This window comes from Cyprinus carpio, chromosome A13, assembly GCF_018340385.1.
Source record: "Cyprinus carpio isolate SPL01 chromosome A13, ASM1834038v1, whole genome shotgun sequence".
NCBI lineage: Eukaryota > Metazoa > Chordata > Actinopteri > Cypriniformes > Cyprinidae > Cyprinus > Cyprinus carpio.
The window spans coordinates 21,333,798-21,360,007 of record NC_056584.1 but is presented as its reverse complement, the minus strand read 5'-3'; the positions used below and the strand labels follow the sequence as shown (position 1 = coordinate 21,360,007).

Sequence of the window (26,210 nt, the reverse complement as noted above, 5' to 3'; positions counted from 1 at the left end):
CAAGATCAGTTCAGAGTTCAGGTCTAGATCAGGGCTAGAGTTCAGGCCGGTGATGTATGACTTCCATCCCTTCTGCTCTGTATTCTCATTTGTATTCTCCTCTGCTTTTTTGATCCCCCCTCCCACCAATGCCCCTTCCCAATGTATGCTTTCTACGCAAACTCCACTGAAGGTAATGATGCAGTACGGGGACATTTCATTGGTGTACTAATGATCTCTCTGTTTTTTCCCTCTTATTTTGGTTCCTTGTGTGCAGCAATGCGGAGAGCTGGTTCTGCACGTGTCCTTCGCTTTACTCCGGTAAGCTGTGCCAGTTCACCGCCTGCGAGCGAAACCCGTGTGCACTCGGCGCCACCTGCGTTCCCCAGACGCGGCTCGAAGCAGTGTGTCTTTGCCCCTATGGAAGTCAGGGTCTCCTCTGCAATGAGGGTAGGTCCCATCAAGGTTCATGCGTAGACCGTGATCTACACCAGTATCCATGGAGACAGAATAAAGCCAGCATGGCCAGAGGGTGTTTTGTTTGATATTTGTTGCTTTCTGAGGTTTGTTTTCCTCCATCTCCTGCGAGCACCTCCGTTTTTGAGGTTAGACCCATAGGTGGTAGATTGAAATGTATTCCCAGTAGTTTTGTTTAACTGATGCAAGCCGTTGAAATATGGTTCCAATTAGAGAAGCTAAGTGCTCTGCGCTCACTACAAACTCACTAAACAGTTACTGAACTCTGAACATTTCAGGATAACTGCCAGTCTGCGTTGTATTGCTAACTCGATTCCACTATGTGCACTGACCTTTCGAGGTGTCTACAGGTAATAGAGTATGCATCCAGATATAATGAGCACACCAAGTGCTTTAAATTAGGTTACTCTGAAACTTAATTTATCAAAGCTTAGTCACAGAATGTACTCGCTGCAATTGGGTTTGTTTTATTGTCTCAAATAACATAGCTGTGAAGACATACTACAGCGCTGTGTAACTAATGTACATCTCTTCCCGGCTCTACCTCACAGTGTTAAGTCAGCTAAAGTCTGATATCTGCTTACATGGATAGTTCTTCATCTTCTCAACTGCGCTTAGAGGGAAAAGAACTGCTGCTATTTTGCTGTAATCTAAATGGGTGGCGTGGTTTGAAGACCGCTTGGCAGGGCTAGCAGACGTGGCTCTGTCAGACAGTAAAGAGCCCGATGCCAAATAGAGTGTTCTAATCTCCCAGTGTCACACCGAGTGGGACTGACATTTGAATTTAAAGGCTGATAACAGCAGATAACATCAATCAGTATTGATTAGTAACCAAGGCCTTGCTGTCTCTGGACAGTCACTCAACTTTAGATGTGCTGGACTTCTTCAAAAGAGCCTGGACTAATTAGAATTATAGAATTATAGAATTATAGGAAGGGTGTTTTGAGTCTGTTTTATGTATTGATTTAGTGTTGCATTTAGATACATCTTAAGTAATGTATTTTTATAGATTACTCTGAAAATAAGCTTCAAAGAGCACAATCTTTTTTTTTTTTAAGTTGCCAGGTAACATGGCAAATGTGATGTGGTACAATCCAAAGTAAAATCTTAAATGAACTTTCAAAAAAAAAAAGTTATGCATCAGTGTTATATTAGTATTATCTGAATACTATGATAGTATTTATTAACATTTTCAATTAGTGTTTATTTTTATATTTTCATTTTTCATTTTAATAATGTTTATTTTTACTTGTTTTTTTTATTTCCATTTAGCTATTATTTATTTTAACTTCAGTTTTACAAGAATTACAAAATATACAAAAACTTAAATTCTTAAAACTTTAAAAATTATTTCAGTTAGTTGCCATGGCATTGAAATTTGTTTTTACAGTTTTTTAGATTTTCATCTAATGTTTAAAATTTATTCTATTTCAATTACCAATATTTTTAGTTTTAACAACACTGCCATGCACATTTTTTTTGTTTTTATTTCACCATAAGTTGAAGTACTAAAATGGCTCAAATTAAAACTTATTTCAGTTAGTTCCCAAGGCAAATTTTTTTATTTTCTTTTCATTTATGTTTCTTATATGTATATTTCTTCAGCTTTACTTAAATGGCCAATAATACTTTTATTTAAAAATAACAGCAGTCATGTTTTTTTTTTATTATTATTATTTTACTTTGACCTGACCAACTCAAAATCTATTATTTGCATAATTGCAGCTTTATTATCAAAGAATTAGCATTTTTTAGAAGTCAGAATTCACGGGCAGACAGATAGATTGATCTTTCGATTGATCGAGGGAGCTTGTGTTGCTGAAAGCAGCTTGAGGCTGCAGTGGAGTTTAGAGGACAGACTGTGTTCTCTGACGCACCGTTAACATCACACTCACCTAAAATAGACCCATAACATAATAGCACATCTGTCCTAAACCGCCTTACTGCCTTAACTCATACACCATGTGACTTCCTGTATTTTCATTTCTCCCTCACCAGACTCTGCATCAAAAGATTAAAGAATCATCTTGTGGGAGGTGTATAGGATCAAATAGATTCTGTGAGGAGTTGCTCACATGTGCATATCTTTTATTTTTATGTCTTTATTTATTTCTTTTTTGTGTGTGTCAGTGGTAAGAGAAGGAAATCAAAAAAGCTAAATGTCTCCGGGTCCAGCCAACACAGCTGAAGGAAAGCTATTGAATTTCACTACAGCAAAATCCTTACACACAAATGGTTTTTGACTAGAACGAATGGAAATAAATGGGTAATATGTCACCTGTAAAAACTGCCAGTGAGTTGGAGGTTTTGTTTTCTTGTTCCTTTATTCACCTCCAGCAACAGCAGCTGAATAATACAGCAGAGAGAAGCATCCTGTGCTCTGAAGTGCCTGCGCATGGAAAGTTAAATGTTAGTTGATTGGTTATCTGTGGGCATATCTTTATCCTGTCATATGGGACATTGAGAGATACATTTTTTTTTTTTTTTTTTTTTAGAATAATTTTTTTTAATAAGTTTTATTCATGTATCAGAAGTGAGAAATAAATCAAGGAAAGCAAGAGTTTTTCATGTCTAATTATTGCAATTATGATCAGTTCTGAATGCTGGAATCAGAAATCCCATTTGACTTTGGAAATGAGCTCAGATCACACCCTTACACAGGACTGCAGTTGGCAATTTGCATTCTCAAAAAGTACCCAATATGTCCGATTAATAAATGGCCAGTTTATTAATGAATTCCACTTGGAGCAAGAAATGTAACTCAGCATAGGCAACATATCACAGAGCCATTACATGACACTGTGAGTTAAGAATACAGCTGGCCCCATCAAGCCATCCCTGCTAAAAACGCATTCCAGTCGTTCATTAGGCACTGTGCAAATAAACTGTGACAAGGTAATATATGTGCAATTTCAAAAGGCATCAATAATTCAAGGGGAAAGCAGAGGGAAGAACTTCAATGCTGTTCCCAGAGAAATCCTCCGGAGAGGTTTTGCAGACTGCACAGTTCATAAAGACAAAATGAGGGGTGGAGAAAACTCTTTAGGTAGCACATTTTTTCACTGGAGAAAACGTGTGTAAATGCTTAATGTACCCAAGCTGAAATGTTTCTGAGCGATGCTTGATGGAATAGGTGATTAATTGTTGAGATTTTCCACCTCTGAAGTGCATTGTCCAAAGTAAAAGCCATTTCACAAATTATGATTTCTGCAGATATCACTGTTGCGACCAGTGTCCATTCCCAGAATAAAGTGGAACAAAATTACCATAATAATCGTTAGCAGCAGCATTTTTTCCCCACAAGAAATAATAATGTATAGTTTGACAAGCGTTTTAAATAGTGCAATATCGCCATCTTGTGTCTCTTTCTCAGACCACTGCTGGTAACTTGTAACTTGTAATAAGTTTTTTTTCTTCAGACTTGTTACAACACATTTCTCAAGTATAATTATAGTAAATGTAGCAAGAATTGAACCTGCAACCCTTACGATAGGTCACCATTAACCATTATGTTGTCATAACCCTGACTTTTAATGTTATTATTTTAGGCATATATTTAAATTTTTCATGTATATAAAAAATTATATATTTTTTAATTATTATTTTATTAATTTAAAATAATTTAACTTTTATTTATTTATTTATTTATTTATTTATTTATTTGAAAATGTATAATTTAATTTTTTTTTTTTTTTGGAAAATTTATTTATTTTGCTATTTTGCTATTTCTTTGCAGCTGTCAACATCACTCGTCCCAGGTTTAGTGGACTTGATGAATTTGGATACTCATCCTATGTGGCTTATCCTTCTATTCCCAGTATGGGTCATTTTTATGAATTCCACCTGAAGCTCACCTTTGCCAATAATGTCTCCGCTTTGAGAAACAACCTCATTCTCTTTTCTGGGCAAAAGGGACAAGGTGAGTGAAAATGGGAATATTGTCTTATCCCTTTATATTTGTTACTCCATCTTTCATTATTCACTTTGATTTCAGCGCATCCCTCAGTGGTTATCATACTATGCCGTATATACTGGTGTATGAAAAAAAGAGCTGGATTCATAGCAGTTTGGCTGTAAACGTTTTCCCAGCAATAGATGAGGTCATGTTAGAGGAAGTGAGGCTCAGAAATAGTATCACTCAACTAGGAGATATTAATGGAGCAGCTGCTGTGAAATGTGCTGTAAGTGTAAGACCAGGACCCAACAGCAGAGACAATTTATCTGTGCACACAACGGGCAATGATTTTTATTCTCTGTCATAAGGGAAAGATCTGTTATATATGTGGTCTCTAAAGAATCTCAGATAAGGAAGGAGAACTCTTTACCATAGTATTCAAACTAGGCTGTACATATAGTAAATGCAAACTTATTTGCCAATAAAAACATTTAAATATCTTCAAATGATCTTGTATTGATAATAATAATTTAATAATAAATAGGGTGTAATAACATATAATAAATATTTACTTAAAAATTATAATTTTATAATTATATAAATGTCCTTTTTTTAAAGTCACAAACATTTTTAAATTAAAAATTACTTGAGAAGGAGGATATTATAGATATATTAAGAGTAGTTTTCAGAGGATACTTTATATCAAATTTTAATTTGACTTTAAATTTTATTAAAAAAAAAAAACTTTTGGAAATATCTATATTTTCAGTATCTTTGAGAAATTGAGTGCTTGTAAAACAAATATATTTTCTAAATGTAGAAATGTATGTTTGTTTGTTTTTTACAAAAACCAACAAATCAACTTCCTGTTGAAAATGGCATTAAGAAGCGGAGCTGTCGTTTTGGGAGACACAGCACCTCGGTCAAGTTTCCTCATGTCTTGATTTTCTCCCCCACTATCTGCAATTTATTTTAGGGTCAGTTTCGGTGGCTGCTAACTGACACGTCACTGCTACGAACATGTTTAATCAAAAGACAGGCAGCTGAATAAAAGCGTAAGGGGGTATGAATCTTCCTCAGTTCAGCGAGTGTCTCTCGGGATTATAGTTAAGGATGATTCATCGAGGGAAAGAGAGAAGAGGACAGCGCTGTGAATAATGAAGCAATTGTCAAGGGAGCCATGCAGCACAGTGGAGGACAAAATCAAAAAGAAGGAATCAGAGAGGATGAGAAGGCAACTATTCACCTGATAATTGGCCAGATAAATTGGAGCATAGATCCATCAGCTCAAAAGAAAAATAAATTACATTTTATAGATGACCTGAACCACCAGTAAAAATGTTTCAATTTGACATACTTTTCTAATTTATTACATTTTTGCATAGTAATTAAGTGATCAGTGATCACATCAAAATTAGTGATTCATTTTACCTCATGCATTTTTCAAAATCCTAAATCCATTTATTCCCAGGTTTAAACAGGAAATAAAAATTCTAGATTTCCAATATGTTCTCAGAGTTTTGGTCCCCACTTCATGTGCTAATTGGATTCTGTGTGTTATTGTTTCTATAGGCATCAGTGGTGATGACTTCTTGGCATTGGGGGTGCGGAACGGCAGGATTGTTCATAAATATAATCTCGGCTCGGGTTTGGCAACAATTATCAGCGAGCGCCTGAATCCAAGGATCAACATTCACAGAGTGCACTTTGGAAGACATTTGAAAAACGGATGGCTGAAGGTGTATTTTTTTTTATTAATATAAAACATTATTAAATGATACTTATTTATTTATAGGCTTGGCTTCACTGGGGGCAAAGGTTGTTCTGACCTACTGTATTCAGTGCTAATACAATTTAATTTTTAGATTTACTAGAGTTCATAAATTTGGGCGGGGTTTTTTAAGAAATTAATACTTTTATTCACCAAAGATGCATTAAATTGATCTCAAGTGATGGTAAATACTTATTTATAGTGATTATAACTATTATTTATAGTTTTAAAAAAGATTTCAAATAAATGCTGCAGCTAGTCATGAAGAATCCTGAAAAAAATGATTATGAAAAATAAAGATAGTTTAATATTTTGTTGTATAATGATTTTAGAAATATTTGGGGCTTGTGTACCAGTAAAAATATTTCAACTTCTTCAAACAACATAAATAATTAATAATAATTTAATAATTATACATATTATACTAAATGTAAAAATAATTGTAATTATTTTAGAAATATTTAAAAGAAATGCAAATAAAATCTTGCTTACCAGTAAAAATAATTTTAAAGTTATAAATTACATGATGTATATTATAGAGATATTAAATGTTGTTTTTTAGAGAATACTGTATATAATTTTTTTTAGCAAAAAACAATTTTATTGAAAAATCTCATGGGAATATATATATATATATATATATATATATATATATATATATATATATATATATATATATATTAAATATCTTAAGAAGTATCTTTTATGCATTTTAAACTGTAAAACTGTAATCTTAGCTATAAATTTTGCTTCTCAAATAAATGCATATATTTCTTTACTTGAAAACGACTTGAAAACGACATGAAAATACTCATTAAAAAAAGGTTTTCTGGCATTTATGTATTCAAGATGTAAGTACCATTATAAAATAATAATTGCTCTTTGTTTGAAATGCAAGACAAAGCCAGTAGCGTGCCTCTAAGAATGCTGACCAAAAAAAAATAAATGAATACAAGAAATGACGGGGGATGGAAGTTCAAAGCGTTTTCTTGTTCTGAGTCACTGATTTTGACACTAAGGTCGTTTTGACCAGCTGACGTCACGTTTGTTTGTTCTTTTCTGAACAGGTTGATGGGCAGAAGAGGAGGATGGGTACATCCCCTGGACCACTGGTGGGCTTAAACACCTTTAGTCAACTTTATGTAGGTGGATATGAAGAATACACACCTGAGCTATTGCCTGCGGGCTCTCGATTCCAGAACAGCTTTCAAGGTAGTATTTTTTTTTCTTTTTTTTCTGTTTTTTCATTATGGTCTTGTTTGATGTCTTGATTCAGATTGTCAGTTCATGATGAAATCCATCGGATCATCTGTGTAGTGATGTGTAGAGAGAGTAAAATGCGTGAATTGATGTTCTGCTTATTTTATGAACATCTGCAGCTCTGAGGGGACCCTTAACCTTGTGTGCAATATGTGTGCAATCATCCATCGCAAAGCTTTATTGAAACAGACTTTTTAATGCTAACAAAATATAGTGTTTGCAGGTTGGTGTTATTTTGAGGGAACTCCTCGTAAAATGTTACAACTATTGATCCATCAAAAGTTTAGACACACCTGCTTTATGAAATAATACAGTGAAATAACACAAACAGAAGTATGGGAACTATGTATTGACCAAACAAATAATTTAAATTCTATTATTTGAAAAAAAAAAAAAAAAGACTTTTAAAACTTTATCATTGTAAAGAAATTTGCATAGTCACAAATCTACAAAATTAATGAAAGGAGTTCACCCTAAAAGAAAATTTACTAAACATTCACTCACCATCAGACCATCCAAGATGTAAATGAGTTTGTTTCTTCATCAGATCAGATTTGGAGAAATTTAGCATTACATCACTGGCTCACTGCAGTGAATGAGTTTCATCAGAATGAGAGTGCAAACAGCTGATAAAAACATTACAGTAATCCACATTACACCAGTCCATCAATTAACCAGTGAGTGCAAACTGTCTCTTTTTTTTCATCAAAAGCTATTCCTTGAAGGATACACCTTTAAAAAACTTGATAGGATTTCAGATTCTGTGTGTGCAAACTTTTAACAGGGGGTGTGTTTTTTTTTTTTTTTTTTTTTTGTTAGTTTTTTTTTTTAATCTTTAGTCTCTGTCGTCTTATTACATAGCATTTCATAACCGCTGTGAATCAAGCTGAAAAGAGTCGAATGGAGTTGATCTTCTGTCTCAGGCTTTGGATGCTTTACAGTCAGTAGGCCTCATTCATGAAACATGAGCAGAACAAATTTCTCTGAAAATCCTTCATAAATCTGTTCACACATAAATTGTTGCATTTTCTGCAGAGTTGAATTGAGACATTCTGTTCCAGAACATCAGAGTGTCTGTGATTTAAGAAATGTAATTTAATTGGGCATTGACTGCAGCCTCATTGAAATTCTGTGCAATGTTCTTAAGCACAACATCATGAAAACATATTCAAACTGAAGCTGAGTGGGCTTCCAACCCAACCACTGCATGTCTTGTTATTTAGTCGCTTTTGTTGAAGAAATGCTCTAAGTTATTCTCTACTACCACATAACATAATTTCAACTCATCCCTCAGTTTAGAGTAATTCACTTACAGTGGAAGTCTACTGGGCTAATAAAATATAGTTTCAAAACGGCTATCTTGGGGCATCTTCAACCTCAAATTACATTTTTGAAACTGCTTGATTATGATTTTAAATTGTTATTGACTGGCTATTAAATTAGCATCTGAATTTAATACCCACCTATGAATATATGAACTGATCTCATGGAGCTCAAGGCTCTTGATATTTGCAACACTCATCTGTATCTGCCATTTACTGGATATTTTTGTTTTCTATTATTTGAAAAAGAGGAACAGAATAGATTGCTTTATTTTTCAGCATCAAAGCTCAAGCTCAAACTCATGGATTTGTACCTATTTTTTTCTCTCTCTCCTTCTCCCTGATGGCTTTTCCAAAAATAATCACACTTTGTCAGGACTGTTATTTTTTTCTTGTTGTTTCTGTAGAAAGCCATGTGCCAGAATTAGATGATTAGATGATTTTTCAGTGATGGCACAAATGTTTCCTCTTTTTCTGAATGTTCCATTTACTAGTCTTTTAGAAAAAGGCATCTGGGGCATGCTGGGATGTTCATTGGATGCCTCCAGCTGCCTCAGTGATTAGAAGAGCTTAGTTTGGGGTCAGTAAGTTTGTGTGTGTGTGTGTGTGTGTGTGTGTGTGTGTGTGTGTGTGTGTGTGTGTGTGTGTGTGTGTGTGTGTGTGTGTGTGTGTGTGTGTTTGAAAGAGGTCTGTCCTTTTCAAATTTATTTGATCAAATATCTGCATTCATTTGGTCAAAAATACAGTAAAAAAACAATATTGTGAAACATTACCATTTAAAATAACTTGTATTGTAATTTAAATTGTAATTTATTCCTTCGTTTATTTGATCAGAAATGCAGTGAAAACAGTAATGTTTTCTTATCCATTTCTTATTATCACTGTTGAAAAAAGTTGTGCTTCATAATATCGTGACAATTTTCCATAATTCTTTCAAAAGTTCAAAGTATAGCATTTACTTGAAAGACATAATTTGTAACTATGTAAAGGTCTTTACTATCACTTTTGATCAATTTAATGCATCTTTGCTGAATAAAAATATTAATTTCTTTAAAAAAATAAAATAAAATCTTATTGACCCCAAACTTTTGATGCTGTATATATTGGCTTTCAATACTGTATATTTTGCTCTATTCCTGCACACAATGCTATCATATGGCTTCTGAACACTTAGAATATAGTGCACAAATCATAAAGACTACTTTAAAAGTAATTTTAGTTTTGTTTTTTGCTGCTTTGTTTTTGTCCTTTTAGGAGCTTTACAGTCCCCGGTTAACATGAACATGAGGGTGAGTAAATAGTGACATGATTTTCTCTCTCTCTTTGACTTTAAAGGCTGCATTTTCGATTTGCTGTTTCGGACGAGACGAGATGGGAATTCATCCTCCAGGAGGGTCAGAGGGCAGGCCAGTGTCAGGACGTAATGTGGGGCAGTGTGGTGTTAATCTGTGCAACTTGGTCATCTGCAAGAACGGAGGCACCTGTGTGGACTCTGGATCCTCTGTGTAGTAAGACTTCCACTTCAGAACAAGCCCCTGTTTGTGCATGTGAATGACTGACAAATACTATTAATCATTTGTTTTTGGCCTTCCCCTCCAGCTGTCAGTGTGTGTTAGGATGGAAAGGTGCTCTTTGCTCAGAGAAAGTGTCATTCTGTGATGCTGAGCACATCCCACCACCCTCCTGCGCTCGCGGTGCCACCTGTGTGCCCCTTCCTGATGGATACACATGCCAGTGTCCCCTAGGCTCTGCTGGACTCTTCTGCCAGCAAGGTTAGACCACAATCAGTCTCACCTCCAGGGAACCGCTGGGCTTCTGCAAAAGGATTCAGACAAACGGTGTAAAAAATAATATTTTAAAATAAATTTGCCAATTGTACATTTTATTGTCTCATTCCGCTTTTTAAAGACAGGAGATTATGGACTGTTTTATTATTGACAGCCATTTTTTTTTCTTTTCAGGTATACAGTAACTGTAGGTAGAAAAAGTACACTTCAGTTATTATTATATTATATTATATTATATTATATTATATTATATTATATTATATTATATTATATTAATTATATTATATTATATTATATTATAAAATAAAATAATATATTTCATATAATATTTATATAGTATCTACACATTTACAGTATTTGTTTTTTAGAAAAAGCATAAACATAGAAAAAATATTTTTAAAGTAGTCTTTTTTTTCTCACTAAGGCTGCAATAATTTTATCAAAAATACAGTAAAACGGTAATATTGTGAAATATAATGACACATTAAAATAACTCTTTTCTACTTAAATGTTTAAGAATTCTTTTTTTCCTGAAATGGCAAAACTAAATTTTAATAATGATTTTTCCATTTGTTTGAAATGTATTTGTTACTTTTGATCAATTTAATGTGTCTTTGCTAAATATAAGCATTAATTACATTAAAAATAAAATTATATTGACTAAACTTTTGAACTTTATTGTGTGTGTGTGTGTGTGTGTGTGTGTGTGTGTGTGTGTGTGTATATATATATATATATATATATATATATATATATATATATATATATATATATATATATATATATATATATATAAATAGAACATAAATATAAAAACATATATATGTTACAGTATAAAGAGATTTTGTTGCCTTTTATATTAGTCAAGTTAGTGTTACCTTGAATAAGAAACTTTATCAAAATTAAAGCTAAATATTTTTGCCTTTTATATTTCTGGAAAAAAAATATATATATACTCTGCTGCTTTATGTTCACTTTATGAAAGTCAAGAAGTTGCTTAAATAAGATTATTAATATTCAAATAGTAAATATTGGACACTGTGCATTCATGGTTTCTCTCTCTTTTCCAGCTGTATCTATCAGTGATCCCTTCTTCAGTGGGAATCAGTCATCTTGGATGTCATTTCCTCCCATCAACATAAGGCACAGAACTCATCTGCAACTGCAGTTTCAAACTCTTTCACCGGAGGGCATCCTGTTCTACGCCGCAGGCTACTTGAGCACTCGGTCCAGTAAGACAGCATCTTGAAGTTACAATATGCTAAATTAAACTATTTAAATGTGTCCTTAATACATTTTCATACATATTCATATTGAAGATATTTTCAGTAACAAAATGTGAATAAAAACAATTATAATTTAGAGTTTGCATTAATTAACATTCATTCTCTACCCATCAGGTGATTTCCTCAGTATATCCCTGTCAGCTGGATTTGTGCAGCTCCGCTATAATCTGGGAAACGAAACTATTGTATTACAGTCTCCACAATGTGTAGATGTGACCGGCATGAGGTGGCACACAGTGAAGGCTGGTAGAGAAGGCAACCATGGGTTTCTGATTTTAGACGATGAAGCCGTGACCAGGAACTCTTCGGAGGGCACGACCACTCTAGATGTTGGAACGAATATTTTCATTGGTGGCGTGTCCTCCCTGAACACGGTGTCCCAAGATGCGATGGAGAAGGAGGCAGTGGGATTCACCGGCGGCATTCGAGAGGTCATAGTCAACGGGCAGGACCTTGATATTACAGAGACAGGCGCACTGGATGGAGCCAATGTTGGCGACTGGGACGGGACAGCATGTGGTTATAAGGTTTGCTTGAACAGTGGCTACTGCCATCCAGCAGGACTTTCTTCATTCAGGTGTATTTGCCCCTCACTGTGGACCGGTTCACGGTGCCAGCAATCAGTTCACTGTGTCAACAATCTTTGTCAACACAATTCTGTCTGTGTCCATAACACAACGTCTGCTTCATATTCATGTATGTGTTCTTTGGGATGGGGTGGGACTTACTGTGACCAAGACGTTATGTTGAGGACTTTAAGGTTTACTGGAAACTCTTATTTGAAATACAAGGATCCGAAGTACAACTCTAGGAATTTGATGTACACTGAGGTGTCACTGAATTTTTCTACGTCATCAGGGGACGGTTTGATCCTTTGGATGGGGAAAGCACACAGTGAAGACGATGACCATCTAGCAGTTGGGCTGCAGGGCGGTTATCTGAAGGTTTCAGTCAATCTTGGTGAGAAAACTGCTCTTCCTCTTGTGTATCAAAAGACTTTCTGTTGTAATCACTGGAATTACCTGTCTATCACTCACAACCGAACTCTCATCCAGGTCTATGTGAATGAGGAAAGAGTCATTTTTGAAGACATTGACCCCTTTGAACGGTATGTAGCAGTAAATTATGGAGGAGTGATTTATTTTGGGGGTTTTGAAATGAAAAGAGATGTGGCGTCAGTTACGTCTGGTGTATTTACTAAAGGGTTTGATGGGAGCATTAAAGAGGTTTTCTTGTATCGGGACATCAGACAGCTGGAGTTTTTACAAACCAGTGAAGGTTTTAATGTTCATCAAGGTGAAGAGTAGAAAAATGGCAGTGTGTATTGTTGCTAACTTGATATTTGATTTCAGTTAATCAAGTGTAGAATAGAATATGCCAGTGAGTTTAAAAATCACCATTTCCAAAGGTGTATATCTTTTAAATAAAATAATGGGGTGACTTTTCTGCATTTATGTATTAACTCTTTAATGGCAAATTGTTTCAACTTCTACCATAAAAGGCATTCAAAACGTTTACCCCAATAGCAGTCTTTTGTTTTTTGTTATTGTGAAATAACAGTACCTACGGTGTATGACAATAAAAAAATGAGCTTCTTTAAGAAACAAAGACTTTCATTTCAGTCGCTTTACTAACAATAAAAACATTTTATTATGAACTGTACATAAACACAATGTGCTGAATATGCACATTTCTGTTGTGTGACGAGCCAAAATGTACAAAGAAATATTTTTGACCTGAAAACATAGAAAATACTTAAGAAGCCAAATTTAGAAAAATTAAAACTGAAAAATAAAAAGTGAAGCAAAAGAAGCTGTTCTCATCAACCATGAGACGTTTTGTCTCATGGCAGTTTGCGTACAACAGTAGTTTCATTTTCTTGATTACAACCAGCTGCTTGTGAAGACAATGTTTGTGGGTAACTGAACAGCCAGGTAGGGAAAATGTACATTTTTAAAACAAAACAAATATTGTTTAGATTGCAAAAAAACAACAAATGAAAATCCCATACTAGCTGCTTTTCCATATAAAAATCATTTTGCAACTTTATAAATAGTTTTCTTCTACTGTTTTACAAATTTAAGGAAAGTGGAGCAATTTCATGCCAAGTTCACGAGCGTCTGTCTCTCGAGTCTCTCCTGTGTTTCTCATAATCAGAATCCCGTCTGTGTTTATCCCTGTCCCGGTAATGACTGCTGCTGTGGTGCCGCTCTCTCGGTTTTTCATACTTGTCCTCTTTCGAGTGGCGCTCTTTATGACTGTGACTTCTGTCCCTGTGCTTTTCGCGGTCCCTGTCATAGTGCCTGCTTTTGTGATGGTGTTTGTCATAGTGGTCTCTTTCCCTATTGTCCTTCCTGTGCGTTTCATCGGACTGTCTGGAAGGCTTGTCATCCAAGTCACCATATGACTTCTCTGAGCCCTTCTCATCTTTGCTGAGGGGCGAAGAGGTCGGCAAGCTTGACTCATTCGTCAGAGGTGGTGCAGGGTGCGTTTGGGGAGGGATGGTTTGAGGCCAAGGTGGAGCGAGCATGTGAGGATCGGTTGGAGGGAACATCTGTGGGGGAGGTGGACCAGGAGGAAATGAGAAAGGCAGAGGAACCTGTGGTTGAAGGGGTAAGTAAGGGGCAGGATTGGCTGAAGGAGGATAATATTGGGGAACAGGTGGACCAGCGTGATACGAATGAAAAATGGGGGCTGGATTATATACTTTAGGGTTAAAAGAAGAGGTCCTGGACTGCTTAAGACCTTCGTTTTTCCCAATGGAGGAGATTGTGCTGATGGCTTGGATGTCCTCCATGGCTTTGCACTCTTGAAAGGGTTGCGCTGATGGCTGCTGAGTAACTTTCTTTTCTGAATTACTTTCTGGTTGTTGCTGTTTTAACTCAGGAGGTTCAGCTGATGAAGACAGCTTTAAAGTCTTGGTGGGACTTGATACTGTTTCGTTTTTGGGGATAGAGCAAGAGCCGTCACTAACAGAATCTTTTGATGCATCTGATGAAGTGGTTTCTCTTGTTTCTTGACTAGCTGGTGCAGCTGTGCCGCCGGACACAGACTCCTCTTTGGGTTTAGTGGCTGTGAGAGAAGAGAGGAAACTCTCTGTTGAAACATCTGCAGGTTTGTCACTCAGAGAAAGTATGACTCCACTCTCTTTCTTTTCTGAGCTGGTCTCCAGACTCAAGCTGGATGGAGCCTGCTCTGTTTTAACAGCTTTGGGGTCTTTTTTCTTGATAATGAAGCGGTCAAGTCGAGGAGCGCTGGCTGTAGGTTTAGGATGGATTGCTACATGGTTTCCACTGTCAACAGTAGGAGTCTTGGACACAGTTGTTGTAGAATCACTCTTCACAGTGTCGCTCGAAGACGCATTTCCGGGCAACTTCAGCACCCCGGGAAGAAAGCGCAAACAAACATTCTCATCGGTCTCCGTATCCAATATCGGTTCTTCGACGACTGACTTAATTAAGTCTCCAGTGTCTTTTTTCTGCGTGCTCCCCAAAACGCTGATAAAACTTCGTTCCACGTCTTGAGCCACAGGAGCTTTCTGTGGGTAATCGACATGGGGTTTGCTTTCTGCCAAGAAACTTGGAGCTTCGCTGACATCGCTTGGCAGGATTACCCCAAAGTCCCTTTTCGGTCTCTGGCGAATTACCAATCCAAGAAGAATATTGGGACGATTGGTCTCCAGTCCTACAATGTGGAGGATTACACAATAAATATCAAGATTTTGTTGCAAAAAATCATGCGGATCCTACAAATGAACCTGCAATGAAAATCTTACCTGGACCATCAAACGGAACAATCTGGTGGGGAATTTTTTCTGTGGAGCCGAGAGGAATGAGATACATGTCTTTAACTTGTTTGCGGTTGTTGGCAACAACTCCATATCTTCTTCGGCTGCTAAAATAGGCATACAACAAAGTATACGAGATCTCATCTTCTTCGTTGTCGGGGGTGAAACGAATAACACATATTTCCTGGGGGGAGGGAAAAGTAAGTCACAAAAAGCAAATACAAATGATCATATACAGACAATGACAAATCCAAGGATAAATCATTCCCACCTTTGTCCCAGAAGCACGGATTTTCTCCACATAATCCCAGACTATTTGAGGGGAGATGCGTCCACCTACTTGGATGTTGTCCGGCAAATCCTGCAGACAATTCGATATGTTTCTAATACATCAGTTCCAATGTCTACCTGACACATTTAGGACGTACGTCAAAATGTTTGACTGCCACATTACCTGAGTTAGGTGGTCCAGTGTTCCAGAGACAGGATACGCTTTTGTTAGAAACCTCGCCACAGCTGGCATATCAACAAAGCCGCCCCACAGGTTTTCCAAACTGCTGAGGAAAGTAGCTGTATCTTCTTTGCTACTCAGACTATCTGACCTATTAAAGCAACAATTTCATAATGTCATTTAAAGTCTTGTTTTCAAAACATGGGATTACTTAAATCATTTGCTTAATCAGGAATCTTACCTGGATTCGGGCAAAAAATTGAGGAGACCTTCCTCCATGGCCCTTAAAGATAGATCGTCCATCAGTGCTGATGTAGGTGTAGTTGTGGAGGCCTGAGATTCATCTGTCGTACTAGACTGCCTCCTCACAACTGTTGTAGCCACTTTTGCCACCTTTGTAGCGGCTTCCTCTGTAGGTGGAGCCATGCGACCCAGAGAAACATCAGAATCATGGTAAGTTAATTGTTTCATAAAAACATTCTCTAACTCTGAAAACTTTACTAATAAATACTTTTTGAAACTTTGACATAAGTTTCTTTTTAACAGTGTTTAATGGCTTTAACAATTAAGATGCCTGTACACAAGCTGTATCTTACATCAAAAGAGGGAGTTTCTTAATGGGTTTGAAGGGGTTGTTGTCTCAAGTATGAATTTTTTGTCATTTATGACTCACCCTCATGTCGTTCCAAACCCGTAAGACCTCCGTTCATCTTCGGAACACAGTTTAAGATATTTAAGATTTAGTCTGAGAGCTTTCTGTCCCTCCATTGAGAATGTATGTACGGTATACTGTCCACGTCCAGAAAGGTAATAAAAACATCTTCAAAGTAGTCCATGTGACATCAGAAGATGATTTATGAAGATGTTTTTATTACCTTTCTGGACGTGGACAGTATACCGTACATACATTCTCAATGGAGGGACAGAAAGCTCTCGGACTAAATCTAAAATATCTTAAACTGTGTTCCGAAGATGAACGGAGGTCTTACGGGTTTGGAACGACATGAGGGTGAGTCATTAATGACATAATTTTCTATCCCTTTAATTCACCAGACTTTGTTTTTTGTGCAAAAAACTTTGCTTAACATAAGTAGACCCAATATACTTTTTAGTTTAGTACGATTTAACCCCTTCTCAAAAAAAAACAAAACAAAAAAAAAACAACTTTTTAAAAGATTAACTTTATTTTAATGTTTTACCGGTGCAGATTTTGCAGTTGAGGTCAAATAGATGAGACTTGTGCAAGTTGGTGGTATCTACAGACTTCTTAGGACTTTCAGCTTTAGTCTCGGGTTTTTCTTCAGGCACTTCTGCAGCTTTCGGCACAGGCTCTGGCTGAAGACACACAATGAAAATTTAGAAAGCAATTTTCTTTTTTCTTATAAAATATATATAAAAAAACTGCACAGAATGGAGCATTAAGTCTCCCAAATCTCACCTCAACCTCTATGGCCTCTGGTGCCTTGGCAGGCTCCTGATTCTCAATTTCAATTTCCCCTTTATGGGTGATTTTAGTGATAGGACGTCTCTCTGCCTCTCTCTGTTCTTTCTCAATCATTTCAATCGTCTGCCAGCAGAAACATCAATAGGGTCAACAATCAATATCAAAATCTGAATGACTTTGAAATGACTTTTCTTATGGACTAGTGTCCCACTGAATATTATTTATATAACTCAGGAAGTTAAACACTTTGCAAATGCCATTATGATGCTGTTTAACAAAAAATAAACTGTAGCTCTGTTCCATTTCCAAAATAGCACAATGTTTTACTAACATGTCGATTCTCTCTTCGTCTCCAAGCAGCCAATTCCTTAGAGGCCAGCTCTTCTGCAGTCATACGCACCAAATCTGCAGGGGACACTTCCCCCTTGAGCACTCGCTTGAATAACACCTGCAAAAGAACATTACTTTCATTAACACAGCATTAGATTTTTACAAGTGAAATGAAAATGAAAATAGGTAAACAGTGAAAATATGCTACCCAGAGACATGAAATATTATGTCAAATATAAGATCTGTAAAAGTATTTTACAAAATTGTTGCAAAATTGGGTAACACTTTTTTTTAAGGTGTCCTTGTTACATGTACTTACTATTATAATAACAATTAATTATGCATAATAACATGCAAGTAACCCTAATCCTAACCATATAGTAAGTACATGTAGTTAATTAATATAACTTAGTATTTAAATGCATAATTACGCTGTAACAAGGACACCTTAAAATAAAGTGCCTATTACTGAAAAACAATCATTATATTTCCAAAAATAATGTTAAATTACTTACATTATTTTTTGCATCTTTCAGATTGAAAGTCAAACTTCTGTATTTATTTTTGTATTTGCTGTCAACACCCTGAAATAGAGCAAAAAGCTCTTTCTCCGTTCTTCTGGCCAACTCAGCAGGCTTGTCCAATGAAATCTTTAAATCGGCCTCCTTCAGTCTGTAAAATAAGAAGATACATCGAAGAAAATATGAACAACTTATCACACACTTAATACAAACAAGAGGTAGACAGCTTTATTTCAGCAACAAGGAAAAGCTACTGACTAACTTAACTGATAATCTAGCAAAAATCACTTTCACACACCGTTTCAAAAGAATCTCCTCCAGCGAGTCCCGAACACTTCGCCTTATTTGTCCAGTGGACGGTTTCTTTGAGGTCGCAGGTGATATTTTAACTTTCTTCGCCTTATGCTTTACACTTGGTCCTGCAAAAATTTTAACTCAAGATTATTAATGTAAATCATTTTGTATTAATTTAAAATATTAACAAATTAATGATTAATATTTGATCATTTTATTAATAAATTGACTATTAAAAAAATATATTTAAAAAAAATTATTTAAGAAATAAGTGTATAAAATAACTGCTGGAAATATTCATACCCTTTGATGCTGAATCTTCTGACGGCCGTCGTTCTCCAACATCCTGTTAAAAAATTAATTTAAAAATAAATGAGTACTACAATATAGCAGTGAAAACTGCAATCTGAGCCAAACAAATTCAAGTGGCCATATCAATGGTAGCTATATGTGAGTTTGTAACACACCTGTCCATGTGAACACACCTGTGAGGAACCATCCTGAGTGAAAGCTAACTTAGCCCTTCACACCCACGTGTTAATATCATAGAAAAGCAGATTTATACAAACCCTTTAAAAGAAAGCAGGTGGCTACCACACAAATCAAAAGCTAAATCAGAAAGGACAGAACAAAATATGACTGTAAATCTGCCATAAGCAGCCATCAAAATACTTACAACTTTTGTTTTGCACTAGGTTGATACAGGACAAATCAGATCCTGTTAATCTAGTTTCCTTTTAACCTGATTTGAGGCAATAACATGCTAATGCTGTTTTAGCAGCCTGTGGTCTTTACGACACTTTCAGGCACAAACTTGCAACGCTTTATAACTAAAAATAAAGATAATTAAAACAATTCTTCCTACAATTCCTGTATTTGTATCCAATTTTTATGCTGACAGTTGCATGAATTTTGACTTGTTTGCTTACTTTTTGGAAGGGTCTTATTCCACCTGCGGTGACTGACTGCTGGGGTCCCTGTTTTTGTTTAGCAGATAGTTTATCTTCTGACTGCTCTTTGGCTTGAGCACCGAATTTCCCATCCTCTTCTGCACAGCACTTCAAACACACATAATCCTGGTCCTCCTTTTCCATCTGCTGCACTTTAGACAGATCCAGACCCACACAATCCCCATGAAACCAGTCATCACAGTGGCCGCAGCCCACCATGAACCTAATCAAACAAACAGACAACAGCGGTGTTGATGAAACTTACAGGTCTGTCTTCAGCCTATACAGATCTAACATGCGGCTTTTTTTCTTACTACCAATTGATTAGGATTTCTTTAGGTTTTATGAAGGTAAATGTAAGACTTTAAGACAGAGTGAAGAAAATATAAGGAATAAATTGAAGGTAGGTACATCAATTTGGTCTCTAAACTTTATATATCTAGGAAGCACACAATGAGTTGTATTAGCAACACTTTAAAGTGTGACAATATAACTGCCAACCAATATCCATTACTTTTATACTCATTTAAAAAAATATAGCAAAAGGCTTTAAAAGCTTTGCTCCCAACCGCTAGAATATGGAAATAACTTTTACAGTACTCCTAAACACACTGCAAATTTTTTTTAATTTATCAATAATTTTCTCTTTTTCACTGAAAATCTCTAAATATTCTTAAATCAAGATATGTTACTTAAGAAAATTACGTAAGTCGTGTTTTATGAGAAATTGGTGAAGTGAGTTTGATTAAAACAAAAACAAATATCTTCCATTGGATTTAAAAACAACAACAACCTAATTCAAAGGGAAAAACAAGTTTTCATACCCCACTGACAGAGGTTTGTACTTGTTTTAGGCATAAACCCAGCTTTGTTCAATTTCTCAGAAACAACTTTATATGTTCAGTTTGCATCTCAAGTAAATGCATCTTGATTTAAAGATGTTATAGGGATATTTAAACATACTGAGGAACTTTGCAGTGCATGCAACATTAATGCCAAGACTTTCTGCTCTGATTTAACACCTTTTTAGGCCTTAAATTGTGGAAGGGCGAATTATATATTTTGTAAAAATACAATAAAACATTTAGATTATTGATTTTAGGCAGGCATTTGACATTCTTATTAAATTATTAGAGTTTTTAAAGATTAAGTGAGTATTAGATGATGGCAAAGATGTTCTAAATAAAAAAAAAAAAAAAAAAAAAAAAAAAAAAGAGCATGCACAATTAAAAATCATTAAAATTTTATAGACAAATGTCTTGATATATGACCATGTGAATGGATTTAGAGATAAAAGTCCATACCGGTTGTTGTGAGGTTTCTTGCATAATCCACAGTGCTTGCTGGGAACCCACACAGTCTCGCTTTCAGGAGGAGGGTCACCCTCAGCTTCCTTCTTCACCACAGGGGCATTATCAGGGATAAACAGCTGCGGCTCCTCTATCGAGATACTCCTAGAGTTTCTGCTCTTGTGTCTTTGCTGGATCTTCTCCAGCTTCTTGATCTTGACCTTCTCCTGCTCCTCTTCTCCTTGGCTGTTTGTCACAGGTGTGTTTGTTTTGTTTACTGGGGTGGGAGAATTTTGTGGCTTTTTTGGAGGCTGAGGAGACTGGACTGACTTGACACCTGGACCAGAATCAGAGGACAGTTTTCTGCTGACAGTCGGGGACACCGGTACAGGTGGGTTTACGGTTTGGTTTGCAGGATTTCCATCTTGTACCTTCTGAATTTTTGAGGGTGATTTAGGAGGGACTGGCCCACCTGGCCGTTTCAAGCCAACATTAATGGGCTTTCCTTTATGAGTTTTGGGGCGGCTTGTATGTAGCTTTTTATCTCTGGGATGTCTGGATACTTTCTGCAAGAGCCCTGGCCTGGTGAGATGAGATGGTTTGTTTTTGGCAGCAGACAGAGCCTGTTTGTGTTTCAGAAGCTTTTTGACTGCAGGTTGAACCGCCTTGCCGTTCTTGTTCCCTGTTTTTTGTGCACGTAGCTTTCGGGTCTTGATTTGGTCATTCTTTTTGGCGTCTGCTGGTGTGGTGTTTTCCACACTGGGCTTGAGCGACATGGTGCTGTTAGTGTCTTGTACTTCATTAGGGTTCACATATGGCCCAAAATCCATAGGCATGTCTTCAGTAGTTGACTGGCCAACGCTCACTTCCCTGACAACATCTTGTGCAGAGTTAACAACTTGTTGTGTGCCATCATCTTGATTTTGTCCCAAATCAAGTGCAAGGCCATCGGCAGTGACGCGGTCATCCTGGAAGCCCAGAGACTGAAGAGCGCTTGTGCTAAACGATCCAAACGCATGCGACGGGCCGGGAAGCAGTTCAATTTTATAGCCCCCCACAGTAACAGTTAATCGGCGTAACACAACTACTGGATTCATAGAGGAGTCAACCTCATGGATTCCAAAACGACGGCTGAGCAGGGCTTCCCTTTTTGCATCGAGGCTTTTATCTCCAACCGGGTTTCTGCTACATGTTGACTCTTGCTTGTTACTCTCGGCTGCTTTTCGTGCAGGACCTGGGCGCCTGTCTTTGACTCTACCACGGCTCGCTGAAAGAGAAAAATGGTTTCAATAAACTCACAGTAGCAAAACAGAAATAAATATATTGGTTCCAGATGACTTTAAACTAGTGCTGTCAATCGATTAAAAAAAATAATTAATTGCACATTTTTCTGAAATTAATTGCGATTAATCCCACCTAACATTAAAGTTTTTAAATATACTTTTATATTGCAATAATTTCACATTCAATCTTCAAATTAATGTACAAACAACATTTTTATTATTTGTTTAATGGCATCTTTTTTTTTTATGACTGAAGGCCAGAATCTTTTATGACTGAAGGCCAGAACCAACAGTGATTTCTCTATAAAACTGAATAAATTTTTTTTTTTTTAAATTCTAATAATAAAAATCTAATAATAATCTAATAATATATTTCTTTACTATCACTTTTTATCAATTTAACACATCCTTGCTGAATAAAAGTATTGATTTTATTTTAAAAAAAGAAAGAAAAAAAATTTACTGACCAGTAGTGTATATTGTTATTACAAAATATTTATATTTTAAAAACATAGCTTCTTTTTTTTTTATTATTATTTTTTTTTTACTTTTTATTCATCAAAGTATCCTAAAAAAGTATCACCATGTTCTGAAAAAATATTAAGCAGCAGAACTGTTTCCAACTTTGATAATGAATCATCATATTAGAATGATTTCTAAAGGATCATGTGATAATGATCCTAAAAATTCAGCTTTGCATCACAGAAATAAATGATAATTTAAAGTATAATAAATTTAAAAACAATTATTTTAAATTGTAATAATTTTAAAACAATTATTTTTTTTTATGTATTTTTGTTATTATAATTGCAGGCTTGATGAGCAGAAGAAACTTCTTTCAAAAACATTAAAAATAGTAATGTTTCCAAACTTTTGACCTGTACTGTATATATGAATCTTTAAAGCTATAAAAGTAATTTTTTCCTTTTTTTTTCTTTGTCCTTTGATTAACAGACATCACAGCAGCTGGTTATGCGTGTCCAAAACATCTCCCGTTCTCAGTCGTTCTGCGACTGAATAAATGCACTTCTTGTCAAGAGAAAACATGACAGAAGCAGCAGAAGCAGCCAACAATAGCCCCCCCCCCCCCCTTCATTAATTGCATTAAATATTTTTAACACGTTAAACTGAAAAGAATTAATCACCTGCGTTAATGCGCTAATTATGAACTCCACTACTTTAAACCAAATACTCCTCAAGCTTTATTAATATCTCAATACAGAAGACATTTAAACCTTATCAAAGGAGACCAAAATGAGGGTGATTCCATAAATAAACTACACAGAATCCCACTATTCACCTACACAATGATTAAATTCAGGCAAACGTTAGCATACAACCTCTTTGGACAAAATTTTGACAATTTAATACCTTGGAAAATGGTATCTAAAACTTTTTAATGGCCTTTATTTTCTCTAAGTTAATTTATCAACTTTTAATACTTTTTAAACCCCGCGGTCACCTTGTTATAAGTCACTTATAGAGAACTATAAGTGCCATTTAAAAAAAAAAAAATAATAAATAAAAAGGAAAAAATATTTGGGTTTACTTCTGAACCTTTACTGCAAGCTGATTCAGAAGATTCAAAGCCATCCAGTTGTGTCTATTTTGTTATGTGTACCTGTTTGTCTCCTCTGTAAATGACCTGCAAGTCTTCCGCCCTGTGAGAAGCTGGACTGACTGTGTTCTCCATCAGATGGACTCTGACTAACACCTGCAGTTGTCATGTCATGATCTGCATCTGCAAAACACACAGTGGAAGTAGTTAAACTACAAACCTTCTTCTAATTCAAAACACAGACTTCAAAAGCAATTACTGTACCTGTTGAGCTCCCAAGCTTAAAACTGACATCTTCGTTTTCTAAGAGATGAAACTGGGCAATAGCAGACCCAAACATGGGATCTTTGTCACTGAGCATGTTCTTCAGTGAATCTTCGGGTTGGCCGTGACCCGCTTCAAACTCATCACTAGCTTCACATTCCAGGTTCTGTCCGAGCAGTAAGGAATCATCCAACTGGTCACTGGGAACCAGATGATTGAATGGACCACCAGCTATATCCATGAATTCCTGCACTGTATGTTTTGCTCTGGAAGAGTAAAACAGATCATTTATGAATGTATCTTTAACACTGCATTATCTTCTAATATGGACCATTTTGACAAATGAGTTGTCTCCCCATAAATGCTCATTGCTTTGCAGAGGGGAAAAAAACAATCCTACAGTTTCCCATACTTTATAAAATGTAGCATGTTTGGCATTAAAGCAAAACCATACACAAATTTATTGCAAACCATACACAGACATAGAGAATGCAGGGGCTAGTTGTCAAAAGCGCTGTATCTAACTACAACCTTTCAAGTCCAAAGTCCAACTGCTCAAATGTTTGTTTACTCTAGCAGTAGGTTTTGAATGACTTTTGAATGATATATATAAAAGTTAAAACCATACCTTTAAGTTTGTTTATATATATATATATATATATATATATATATATATATATATATATATATATATATATATATATATATATATTAGGGCTGTCAAATGATTAATCATGTCAAACGATTAATTAAATGCTTTTTTTTAGTTTTTGTTTGTGTATACTGTGTATATTTATTATGTATATATAAATACACACACATGCATGTATATATTTAAGAAGAATTTGTTATGTTTATATATTAAATATTTATATATAATATAAAATATAAGAATATAAATATATAAATGTATATACATGTAAATATTTTCTAAATATATAATTTATGTGTGTGTATTTATATATACATAATAAATATACCCTGTACACATACATATATTATGTAAACAAAACTTTTATTTTGGATGTGATTAATCGTGATTAATCATTTGACAGCCCTAATATATATATAAACATATATATACACACACACACAATTGACTCAAATTGAATTAAGCTTCAGAGAGTGCATTATGGCTTGAATTATTTATTTGTTATTTGAAATGACATAAAACTTAGAGCAATTTCAAGAAATCTACATCAAGTTATGTGTCTAAATATACTAAATATTCACTTTAGTAAAAAGTGTGACAACTAGCCCGGTCTCCCCTACTTACAATAATACAGCTACTGGACAGCTTGTCAAAATTATTTAGAACAGCAAGTAAAACAAAGTGTCAAACTGCAAAAAAGTGCATTATAGACTACACACTCGTTGCAACATTTTAATTGTTTAATGTCCCAAATCACAAATTTTGCATTCAGAGTAGACTGGTCAGAGCCACTGGTGTTTTTATTTTGGCTACAGATCGGCTCACGTGCAGAGACAGCTAGCGTATGCGGCCCTCAGCAGCTCACACATTCATAGACTCTCTCTGAACAGAGAAGGCATCTGGAAGAAACAGTCTTAGCGTTAGCTAAAGATGCATTCGTCTATTAATCAGAACACTGCATTTGAAAAGCCTTACAAAACAAACACACCACCACACGCTTCGGCGAGTACCAGGGGGCCTTTACCAACCAGACTGCGTGTATCCCACGCGCTCATCAGACCGAATTAAACTCACTTTTATCAACAACAAGCGTTCGACACTATTTCCCAAAGGTGCATATATAGTTAGCGGCACATTCGACGCGGCTTTTTGCACAAACTCGCCTGGAGTCGCGTCTTGTGCACCGCAGGAAGGCCTCGCGCTAAACGAACTGAGCTCCTGCACGCCCACTCTGCGCTAGATGCGAGATAAAACACTCACCGCGTTTGTCACTGTGATCGAGGAGCCAGCGCATAGTGGGAGAAGGACTTGTGTTATCGCTTACGTTGTTGGGACGCCATACGGGTTGCCGCTGTCGCTATACCACAACCTTTTCCGCTTGAGAACTGCGGTGGGACACAAGTAGTACTTCCTGTTGACCCTCAGCCAGCAAACAACTCGTGATGTGCTTGATCTGTCGCCAGGGGGCAGTGTAATCCGGCGCTAGTTAAAACAGGATAATTATTATTAATTATTTAGACCCATAGTGCTTGGCACTGGGGCACCATGTCATGGTGATTTCCATTCTATATACTTATGTATTTACGTATTATTTATTTACACAAACACAC

The 26,210-nt window shown here is 35.9% G+C and overlaps 2 protein-coding genes across 3 annotated transcripts in view; one reads left to right on the top strand and one right to left on the bottom strand.

The window, feature by feature from the left end:
- LOC109101270 (protein eyes shut homolog) overlaps positions 1-13,372 on the top strand; it is a 194,177-nt gene extending 180,805 nt beyond the window's left edge. The window contains 9 exon segments of the mRNA XM_042769360.1: positions 257-429; positions 4,193-4,375; positions 5,924-6,090; positions 7,190-7,334; positions 10,040-10,079; positions 10,081-10,212; positions 10,304-10,476; positions 11,562-11,723; positions 11,892-13,372. Of these exon segments, the coding sequence (XP_042625294.1) occupies positions 257-429; positions 4,193-4,375; positions 5,924-6,090; positions 7,190-7,334; positions 10,040-10,079; positions 10,081-10,212; positions 10,304-10,476; positions 11,562-11,723; positions 11,892-13,084 (2,368 nt within the window). The 3' untranslated portion in view covers positions 13,085-13,372.
- A 31-nt stretch (positions 13,373-13,403) lies between these two features.
- On the bottom strand, positions 13,404-26,035 carry LOC109047659 (PHD finger protein 3-like). 2 transcript variants are annotated; one of them, XM_042769355.1, is made up of 16 exons: positions 25,861-26,035; positions 23,949-24,214; positions 23,748-23,867; positions 20,859-22,110; positions 19,534-19,777; positions 18,908-18,950; positions 18,609-18,729; positions 18,305-18,461; positions 17,791-17,907; positions 17,454-17,582; positions 17,215-17,350; positions 16,257-16,446; positions 16,019-16,166; positions 15,836-15,925; positions 15,553-15,748; positions 13,404-15,461 (listed from the first exon to the last, which is right to left on the bottom strand). In XM_042769355.1, the coding sequence occupies exons 2-16, from the start codon at positions 24,187-24,189 to the stop codon at positions 13,888-13,890; spliced, it is 4,758 nt and encodes a 1,585-aa protein (XP_042625289.1). In that variant the 5' UTR covers positions 24,190-24,214; positions 25,861-26,035; the 3' UTR covers positions 13,404-13,887. The 2 variants fall into 2 exon arrangements, with proteins under 2 accessions (XP_042625289.1, XP_042625290.1); XM_042769356.1 differs by having other exon boundaries at positions 23,748-23,861; positions 25,861-26,034.
- Positions 26,036-26,210: the final 175 nt, after the last annotated feature.

Bases quoted from the DNA above. Each gene is read 5' to 3' on its own strand.
- LOC109047659 (XM_042769355.1), bottom strand. From the start codon at position 24,189: ATGGATATAGCTGGTGGTCCATTCAATCATCTGGTTCCCAGTGACCAG. The intron at 17,351-17,453 runs GTGAGATTTGGG...GTGTGTCTTCAG, and splicing joins CAGAGGCCATAGAGGTTGAG to CCAGAGCCTGTGCCGAAAGC. The intron at 15,462-15,552 runs GTAAGATTTTCA...TCCACATTGTAG, and splicing joins TGTTCCGTTTGATGGTCCAG to GACTGGAGACCAATCGTCCC.